At 41.8% G+C, this 10958-nt stretch overlaps 1 protein-coding gene across 1 annotated transcript in view; it reads right to left on the bottom strand.

Annotated features, from left to right (window-relative positions):
* ANKRD55 (ankyrin repeat domain 55) overlaps nt 1–10958 on the bottom strand; it is a 111558-nt gene that overhangs the window by 21251 nt on the left and 79349 nt on the right. Inside the window, exons 8-9 of the mRNA XM_010853499.1 lie at nt 9581–9765; nt 888–1055 (exon numbers count right to left, since the gene is read on the bottom strand). Coding sequence (XP_010851801.1) covers nt 888–1055; nt 9581–9765 — 353 coding nt within the window. The remainder of the gene's footprint in view (nt 1–887; nt 1056–9580; nt 9766–10958) is intronic.

Raw genomic sequence — 10958 nt, 5'->3', positions numbered from 1 at the left:
TAAAAAGCAGAGACATTACTTTGCCAACAAAGGTCCGTCTAGTCAAGGCTATGGTTTTTCCAGTGGTCATGTATGGATGTGAGAGTTGGACTGTGAAGAAGGCCGAAGAATTGATGCTTTTGAACTGTGGTGTTGGAGAAGACTCTTGAGAGTCCCTTGGACTGCAAGGAGATCCAACCAGTCCATTCTGAAGGAGATCAGCCCTGGGATTTCTTTGGAAGGAATGATGCTGAAGCTGAAACTCCAGTACTTTGGCCACCTCATGCAAAGAGTTGACTCATTGGAAAAGACTCTGATGCTGGGAGGGATTGGGGGCAGGAGGAGAAGGGGACGACAGAGGATGAGATGGCTGGATGGCATCACCGACTCAATGGATGTGAGTTTGAGTGAACTCCGGGAGATGGTGATGGACAGGGAGGCCTGGAATGCTGCGATTCATGGGGTCGCAGAGAGTCAGACGTGACTGAGGAACTGAACTGAACTGCTAGTCATGAGGAACAGTTGTCACCATGAAAGATTTTTGTGCTTTTCTAGATACAAAGAGATGCAAGAATTGGGCTCATAAAATTGGTTCTTGAAAACATCTAACTATCTAGAGACCTGTTCTGTCAGTTATTCTAGAGCACAGAGAGCTTCATTTCTGCTCTCCACCTTGAGCGCCTTTCAGTTGGGGGGGGGGGGGGGCTGTTGAAAGTCAGCAGCTGCAGCAGCACACTGTTTAATCCTTGTAGAGGTAGATGGCAAGTACCAATTTGTAGTTGGCAATGTCAAACACAATTATTAAGTTATAGATCGTTTTGTGCTGGTTTTGGCAGTTTAGACAATTGCATCCAATTTTATAAATCTTTGAGACGAAGAAAAAAATGAGTGCCTCCTGGTGCGCTCACCTGCTCTCTTGGGAGAGGAGCTTGACACAGTCCGTGTGGCCGCAGTACAGGGCATAGGCCAGGGGCGTGCTCTCATTGATGTCTCGCAGGTTGCTGTCCATTCCCAGCTCCAGCAGTGACTGCACACAGTCTGCTTTCCCTGCAGCTGCAGCCCAGTGCAGAGGTGTCCTGGGGGACCACAGGGGGATAGCACAAGTGTCTGAGTACATGAATGATACAGATGACCTAGCTGACAACAGCTCCTGCTCAAAGTTGGGTCCTGGCAGGACAGACTTGTTGCTACTTACAGTGTGGAAATGGTATGCACTAAATGGGGTTTCAGGGTGATGGTGTATGTGTGCAGAGGCCTCTCCTCTAATTCTGATACTCTGCGGCCTTTCCCCTTCTTTGGTCTTTCTGCGAATTTCCTCAAAAAGGAAGTAGTGGGTCAAAGGATATGAACAATTTGAAGGCTCTTTATACATAGTGCCAGGATTGCCTTCCAAGAAAACTGACTCAATTTTTCCTCCCACCAGCTGCGTTCCTACTCCTTCCTAATATGAAGTGTTATCAACATCTTTAAAAATCTTTGCCAACTTGGTAGGCAAAATTAGTACTTCAGTGTTGTTTGAATCTGCATTTCTTTAAATAACATGAGGAAGAACCTTGGAAATACATTTTATTTGACATTTTAGTTTCTTCATTGAAATGAGCCTTAATGCCCTATGTCCATTTTCTATTAGGTTGTTAGCTTTTCTTACTAACTCATATAAGCTTTTAAAATATTTAAGGTATTGGGTTTTTTCTACTTAGGTTTATGAAAACATTTCCTCTAATTTGTTACTTAGCTTTTAATTTTTTTTAGTGGTTTTCCATAAAAATTTTAAGAAATTACCACATTTATTTACCTCTTCATTTTTTATTTGTTTCATGCTTTTATATTTTAGAAAGTTCTTCATTAGCCAGAAGGTAGATACATACTCACCAGTGTTTAAACTTTTGATAAGTGGCAAAACCATCATTTTCTTAAAAAAAAAAAAAAAAGCCAGAGACTGGGAGAAAATATTTGCAAATTACACATCCAACAAAGAGAGTATGTAAAGTATTTAAAAACTGAACAATAAAAAAATATATATACAAATCGATTTAAAAAACTAGCAAAAGATTGAAGACTTTATCAAAGAAAGTGTGTAATTGGTAAACAAGCACATGAAAAGATGCTCAGTAACATTTTTCATTCAGAGAAATGCAAATTAAAACTACATGGGATACCACTACATACTTATTTAAATGGCTAAATTAAAAAAAAACAAAGGCTTTCTATATGTGTATAACTGAGTCACTTTGCTGATAGCAGAGATGGACACAACATTGTAAATCAACTATACTTCAATGAAAAAAAAAAGTTAAAAAAAACCCAAAACCTGGCAATACATGTATGGATGAAGATTCAGGGCAACTGGAACTTTTATACATTTTTTAGAAGCAGCCACACCAGAAAATAGTTTGTCAATTCCTTCTAAAGTTAAGCATACTTACCATATGGCCAAGCAATCTCATGTCTATATCTATAGATAGAGAAATGAAAACTGACATTTACACAAAAACTTGTACACAAATGTTTATAGCTGTACTGTTTGTAACCATCCAAAAGTATAAACAACCCAATATTCTTCAATGGGTGGATAGACAAACTATAATTTATCCACAAAATGGAATACTACTTAGCAGTAAAAAGAATAGCCTACTGGTATATGGAACATAGATATATCTCAAGCGCATTCTACCAGGTGAAATAAAGCAATCTCAAAAGATTACATATTGTATATTTCCATTTGCATGACATTCTGGAAAAGGCAAAACCCAAAAGAGAGAACTAATCCATGGCTGCCAGAGCTTGGAGATGGGGGAAGCCTTGACTATAGAAGGACAATCTGAGTCGGTGTTGGAATTGATGGCATTGTTTTGGATCTGCCTTGTGGTGATTGCATGAATCTATGTATGTGTTAAAATTCATAGAACTATACATCCAAAAAAAGTAACTTTACTGAATGTAAATAAATAGGAAACTAATATTTTATTCTAGATTTATTTGGATTTAAACAAAATTGCACATGTATCTGAATGTGTATTCTGATATGTGTGGTGAGGTGTGGAGCCAATCTGACCATTTTTCCAGTTACATAGCCAGCTTTTCTCAACACCATTTATTAATGCAGTGGGATCAAATTTTAAGATCCTGAACTGTATACATACTTTTCTACCTGTCCCCTTTCCTCCATATAAGGATATGGTTGACTTTATGCCCAACTTGAAGGGAGGGATATAGCAGGGTAGATAAGAGAAATAGTGTCTTCCTGTTTCCAAAAGCCAAGCCCAGAACTGAGAGCAGATATGGAGCAAAACAGTTCCCCAGCTGTAGAAAGAACTATCAAGGCAAATGAGACAAGAAGGTGATAAGAGCATAAAGGACCACTGGACTCAAGAACAAAGGGGACCTGAACCTTGCTTCTTTGACAGAGATGCTGGGAAGTAGGTGGTTGGGGATGTCTGTGTGGTGTGTCTGGACAGTGGGACCCTGGGGGGCTAAAGCAGGGAATGGTGATAGATGACATTCCTGTGAATGGGGTTTCCCATGAAGAGAAGGGCTATTCTTCCTGTCAGTCAGTCTGGGAGAGGATCAATCCTGGGGCAGGAAAAGAAGGCATGGGAGGCCTCTCCTTGGCTTCATTCTGGGGCTTGACCCCTGGCAGATGACCACCCCTGGAGAGCCAAGAAGTCTCTCAGACATGGAGGCAGTCTGTGGGTAAGACAGAGAAGGACTCAGTTGGGTCTATCTGTCTGAAGGGGCTCAGGACTTAGTACTGGGAGTGTAGCCATGTTCACTTTTCACTTTCATGCATTGGAGAAGGAAATGGCAACCCACTCCAGTGTTCTTGCCTGGAGAATCCCAGAAACAGAGGAGCCTGGTAGGAGGCCGTCTATGGGGTCGCACAAAGTCAGATATGACTGAAGCGACTCAGCAGCAGCAGCAGCAGCCATGTCCACAGTATGACCAGAGTCCCCATGGGTGACTGTGTCCTGTGTCAATCAAGCATCCTCCTCATGTTATGATATGGACAGCAATTTGAGGACACTTAATATAGGACCATGTATTTTTTCAACATTGTCATCAATTGCACTGCCTATTTGAGCTTGTACAAGATATGATTCATTCCATTCTATTTGAGAGGTCTCCAGACAATATTTATTATGAAACAAGATGAGGCACCAGCCATATTATACCCTCCTGATTAGCGAATATATTGCCAATGAATTCAATAGATGGAGGGTTGAACATCAACGCAGTCAGGTTTATCAACAGGTGACAATTCTCTTTGGCACATTGTGAAATACTCCTTTATGACAATTGCTGAGTGACTGTACTAATGGTCCCATAACTTCATGGCAAATAGAAGGGGAAACGATTTAAACAGTGAAATACTTTATTTTGGGGGGGGCTCCAAAATCACTGCAGATGGTGACTGCAGTCATGAAATTAAAAGATGCTTTCTCCTTGGAAGAAAAGCTATCACCAACCTAGACAGCATATTAAAAAGCAGAAACATTACTTTGCCAACAAAGGTCCATCTAGTCAAAGTTATGGTTTTTCCAGTAGTCATATATGGATGTGAGAGCTGGACTATGAAGAAAGCTGAGCACCGAAGAATTGATGCTTTTGAACTGTGGTGTTGCAGAAGGCTCTTGAGAGTTCCCTGGACTTCAAGGAAATCCAACCAGTCAATCCTAAAGGAAATCAGTCCTGAATATTCATTGGAAGGACTGATGCTGAAGCTGAAACTCCAATACTTTGGCTACCTGATGAGAAGAAGTGATTCATTGGAAAAGTCCCTGTTGCTGGGAAAGATTGAAGGCAGGAGAAGGGGATGACAAAGGATGAGATGGTTGGATGGTATCATTGAGTCTATGGACAAGAGTTTGAGCAAGCTCTGGGAGGTGGTGATGGACAGGGAAGCCTGGCATGCTGCAGTCCATGGTGTTGCAAAGAGTCGGACATGATTGAGCGACTGAACTGAACTGAAGAGTGACTATTAATTTCTCTTGAGGCAGGAGGTAGATGGTCCCCAGGGTAAAGTTTAGAGAGTCATTCCCTGTGGACAGAAACTACAAACTATCAATATCAGGACAACTGAGAGAGGAGGCTGGGCCCTGCCCACACAGAAGATAAGAGCCCACATATTTCTCATTTTTTGAAGTCAGGAGACCTCCCAACTGCACATGCAAAGAAAGGCTTCTTGGAGGTCAAAACAGGAGTGATGCTGATGCCACCCACCCATAGACCTCTTTCATCTTGGCTAAGAGATGTGTGTGTGCACATGGGAGGATCCTGAGATGTAACAGATATGAACTCTGAACCAGGCAAATTAAAATGATTGGCCAAGGAAACCTGGAGGAAATGCCCCATATAAGTAACGTGAACTGCCCTGAGGGTGCAATTCTTCCTCTGAGTCCGCCTGTGTGTCTATCCTCATATACTGTACTCTTTTTCCTCCTAATAAATACTTTACCTATTCCACTACTTTCTATCTTTGTGGGAATTATTTTTCTGCACGTTGAAGGGCCAGGGCCTTGTCCCTGATCTTTGGTCTAGTGGCTAGGATTCAGCTCTCTCACTGCTGCAACCCAACCTCAATCTCTAGCCAGGAACTGAAGCCCTGCTTCAAGCGAGGCAGGCTGAGGCAACCTGAGATCATTCAGAACATCAGCATGGAAGAAGAGGTCCAGAAGGACTCAGGGAAAAAATTATTTTGCAGAAACAAGAGAAGCATAGATAACTTCTAACTAATACACATAAAGCCTTTGTGGGCAATATGTAGTATCCAGTTTCAAGTTATGTAAGCTGCAGTCCCTTTCTTATCTCTATGCTTCAGGATAGTCTTCAAACACAGCAGATTGGACTCAGTTATCACAGTAAGGAGCTGGAGAACCAGGGCCCATGATTCAGAAGAAATTCATCAGAGACAAGCAGTGGGCTGAGGAGGCAGTCTCTGAATGACAGGAGATGATAGGTACAAGAATGCAGTGTTGGTAAGGTGTCAGAAGCCAAGGAACCACTTATGGAAAATGCAAACATTCCCTAGATAATTCCCATAAGTATGTAGGGAGGAGAGTTTGATTAAAGACTCTCCTTCCTGAAGATAAATGACTTGGGTGCTAAAGGAAAGCATGACTTCATAGACTGGTGAAATTTGGGCCCTTTAAGCTATACAAGCTATTTATGAGTTATGTGTTCTGTACCATCAATCTTAGGCTAGGACCAACATGTTTTAAAATGTCATAGATTTATGATGTGTTTTAATAATTTAGGAGGACTAGTTCCCTCATATTTTCCCTCATCCTCTTTTTTTTTTTTATTTTTTAAAATCATTGCCTTATTTTTCTTCCCTTTTCTCAAAAACTTTCTATCTGGAAAAAAAAGACGGGAAGTGAAGCCACAATTGTTGCAAATGCTTCAATACTTAAACCTATGAAAATTTTGAAAAATTCTCTACCGACACAAGCTTATAGTGTCAATGTGAAGGCAGAGCTATCCAGTGCAGGATGCAGAAACTGAAACAAAATGCAGAGCAGGCTGAGCTGAGCTCCGGAGCAGAAACTAGACCCATCTTGAGATTTTACTTCACTTTGAACCCTTGTAGGGCCCCATCTTTTGCACTTTCTTACTCTCTTTGGATATACTTTCTTCCCTGAGACTGGGGGAACTAAATTTTCTCTCCTAAGCATGGGAGAAATATCAATAACCACAGATAAGCAGATAATACCACCCTTATGGCAGAAAGTGAAGAACTAAAGAGCCTCTTGATGAAAGTGAAAGAGGAGAGTGAAAAAGTTGGCTTAAAGCTCAACATTCAGAAAACAAAGATCATGGCATCCAGTCCCATCACTTCAGGGCAAATTGATAGGGAAACAGTGGAAACAATGGCTGACTTTATTTTTTTGGGCTCCAAAATCCCTGCAGATGGTGACTGCAGCCATGAAATTAAAAGACACTTACTCCTTGGAAGGAAAGTTATGACCAATTTAAACAGCATATTAAAAAGCAGAGACATTACTTTGCCAACAAAGGTCCATCTAGTCAAGGCTATGGTTTTTCAGTGGTCATGTATAGATGTGAAAGTTGGACTGTAAAGAAAGCTGAGCACCGAACAATTGATGCTTTTGAACTGTGGTGTTGGAGAAGACTCTTGAGAGTCCCTGGGACTGCAAGGAAATCCAAGCAGTCCATCCTAAAGGAGATCAGTCCTGGGTGTTCATTGGAAGGACTGATGTTGAAGCTCAAACTCCAATACTTTGGCCACCTGATGCAAAGAGCCGACTCATTTGAAAAGACCCTGATGCTGGGAAAGATTGAGGGCAGGTGGAGAAGGGGACGACAGAGGATGAGATGGTTGGATGGCATCACCGACTCAATGGACATGAGTTTGAGTAAACTCTGGGAGTTGGCGATGGACAGGGAGGCTTGGTGTGCTGTGGTCCATGAGGTCACAAAGAGTCGGACACGACTGAGCAACTAAACTCAACTGAACTGAAGCATGTGATAATTCAAGTGGGAAATACTGTATTAGAGCTGCTTCTAGAAGTATTTTGAAGTAGGCAAACTTTTTTCTAGCCCTCTTTTCCTAAATGTGTTCTTTAAAAATGTATGTATTTTTCTACTTTTATTTATTTGGCCACATGGCATGTATTCCTTGACCAAAGTTCAACCCACCACCCCCTGCATTGGAAACAAGGTATCCTAACCACCGGACCACCAGGAAAGTCCCCCTGCTGCTGCTGCTGCTGCTAAGTCGCTTCAGTCGTGTCCGACTCTGTGCAACCCCATAGACGGCAGCCCACCAGGCTCCCCCATCCCTGGGATTCTCCAGGCAAGAACACTGGAGTGGGTTGCCATTTCCCCCTCTAATGCATGAAAGTGAAAAGTGACGTTGCTCAGTTGTGTCCAACTGTTAGCAACCTCATGGACTGCAGCCCACCAGGCTACTCCACCCATGGGATTTTCCAGGCAAGAGTACTGGAGTGGGGTGCCATTGCCTTACATGTGTTTTTTTCTTCTCTTTTTGGATCATTCACCTTTTCTCTTCATGTAACAAAATCCTTCTACTTTTGTACCTGCTCAAGTTCAATATCTACTCTTCAGAAAAGGTCTACTTTCAATGATTTATATATCAATTTTAATTAAAGTCATCCTGTTAACTGTCTCCAGCTTCTGAGACTTACATGGAACCCAAGATTTCTTTCTCCTGTGTTTTAAGGGTTTCAGGTATCAGGAAGTAGTAGGAAGTACTTCTTGGGGAATCTAAAATCATGGAAGTAGGTGGCTAAATTGCACTTCAATAGAAAAAGGTTTAAACAAAACTATATATAAGGTACAAGCCTTATACTTGTTTTCAACAGTCTTATTTGTTTTTATATTATTCTTATATTTTCATTGAGTCTATGCCTAACTGAAGCAAAGGTTAGATAAGCATTGTAATTGAAAAATTCTAATAGTTGATTATGGATGAAGGGCCAGTAGATGAAAAGCTCTACATTTAAAAGACAAGGGTACAAGTTTTCTTTGAGTTACACAAGGCTGTGATCCATGTGATCATTTTGGTTAGTTTTCTGTGATTGGGTTTTCATTTTGGAGGCCATGGGATTGTTGTTCTCACTTCTTCTGTCAGCATATTAAAAAGCAAAGACATCACTTTGCCATCAAAGGTCTGTCTAGTCAAAACCTGTAGTCATGTATGGATGTGAGAGTTGGACCATCAAGAAGTCTGAGCATCAAAGAATTGATACTTTACAACTGTGGTGCTGGAAAAGACTCTTAAGAGTCCCTTGGACAGAAAGGAGATCAAACCAGACAATCCTAAAGGAAATTAACTCTGAATACTCAGTGGAAGGACTGATGCTGAGGCTGAAGCTCTAACACTTTGGCCACCAGATGCGAAGAGCCAACTCAGTGGAAAAGACCATGATGCTGGGAAAAATTGAGGGCAGGAAGAGAAGGGGACAACAGAGGATGAGATGGCTGAATAGCATCACCAACACAATGGACATAAATTCGAGAAAACTGTGGGAAATAGTGAAGGACAGAGAAGCCTGGCATGCTGAAGTCCATGGGGTCGCAAAGAGCTGGACTCAGACTGAACAACAAGTTTTCACTTAGTTGCTAATTACCTCTTAGGCAAGTCTCTTCACCTTTCTGGACTCAGCTTCCTTATCTATGTAAATACATCTTTAATGACTAAAGAAAACCAAAACAGAACCCTGATAAGGTCATGTCTAGTTCTGAACACAAAGCCTCTATTGTGCTCTTCTCTGGATAACAAGAGCTTGTTGATTTTATGACATAATCCAGGAATGAAGGAAAAAAATAAGACTTACTGTTAAGAACAAAAAGTGCATATAGCAGGAAGCTGATATACAGAAAGCCTTCTGAGAACAGTTAGCAAAAAGTGGAAAGTCTGACAATACAGTCACAGCGTTTCTCTTCATAACAATGGTTTTTCCTGTCCTGACTAATATAGAGCAGTTTTTATTGTCACAAGCCCAGGTATAAATATTAATATTACTGGCAGTAAGGACACAGTCATATAAGATAACTCCTTAAACATCTTCTTTGTTTTGAGACTAAAATTTGGAAAAGGTGACAGCGTGGCCATGGATACCTGTCGTCCACATCCAGAGCCTGCAGGTTGCACTCAGGGACTCTTGCCAGCTCATTGATGATGTCGCAGAAACCTGCTGCTGCGGCAATGTGCACGCATGTCTTGCCACTCTCATCGTCGTAGTTGATTATGGACGGACCCTGGTGATGGCTCAGAATGATGGAACACAGAATTCTATTTCCACTCTAGAAAAACAGAGTCAAAAACAGCTCATTATGTATGATCCAGTGCTCTTCCCTGTCTATGCAAATTAAGATAAAAATTCAAAGCAAAAAAAAAAAAATTCAAAACTAACACACACTAAAATAAAATGCATTTTATTAAACCCACCAACTTGTCTCAAGTCCCGGCAGGGGTTTTTGTCTCCTGTAAGAGCTAAGTTGTCTTCCATAATTAGTGAACTAAGGAGGACTTAAGGTATGTGGGTGCTTAGTCCGGTCTGACTCTTTGGATCCTATGGACTGTAGCCCACTAGGCTCCTCTGTCCATGGGATTCTCCAGGCAAGAATACTTGAGTGGGTTGCCATTTCCTCCTCCAGGGGGTCTTCCCCACCCAGGGATCGAACCAATGTCTCCTGAGTCTCCTGCACTGGCAGGCAGATTCTTTACCATTGATCACCCAGGAAGTCCAGGGAGGAAACGTCTACAAGCAATAAATGCTGCAGAGGGTGTGGAGAAAAGGGAACCCTCTTACACTGTTGGTGGGAATGCAAACTAGTACAGCCACTATGGAGAACAGTGTGGAAATTCCTTAAAAAACTGGAAATGGAACTGCCATACGACCCAGCAATCCCACTGCTGGGCATACACACCGAGGAAACCAGAATTGAAAGAGATACATGTACCCCAATGTTCATTGCAGCACTGTTTATAATAGCCAGGACATGGAGGCAACCTAGATGTCCATCAGCAGACAATGGATAAGAAAGCTGAGGTACATATACACAATGGAGTATTACTCAGCCATTAAAAAGAATACATTTGAATCAGTTCTAATGAGGTGGATGAAACTGGAGCCTATTATACAGAGTGAAGTAAGCCAGAAAGAAAAACACCAATACAGTATACTAACGCATATATACGGAATTTAGAAAGATGGTAACGACAACCCTGTATGCGAGACAGCAAAAGAGACACAGATGTATAGAACAGTATTTTGGACTCTGTGGGAGAGGGCGAGGGTGGGATGATTTGGGAGAATGGCATTGAAACATGTATATTATCATATGTGAAACAAATCACCAGTCCAGGTTCGATGCATGATACAGGATGGTCGGGGCTGGTGCAGTGGGATGACCCAGAGGGATGGGATGGGGAGGAAGGTGGGAGGGGGGTTCAGGATGGGGAACACATGTACACCCGTGGCAGATTCATGTTG

Source organism: Bison bison, unplaced genomic scaffold (assembly GCF_000754665.1).
Source record: "Bison bison bison isolate TAMUID 2011002044 unplaced genomic scaffold, Bison_UMD1.0 scf7180017864328, whole genome shotgun sequence".
In the NCBI taxonomy this organism is placed as follows: Eukaryota; Metazoa; Chordata; class Mammalia; order Artiodactyla; family Bovidae; genus Bison; species Bison bison.
The sequence above is the reverse complement of the archived record's forward strand: the minus strand, read 5'-3'. Positions and strand labels throughout refer to the sequence as shown.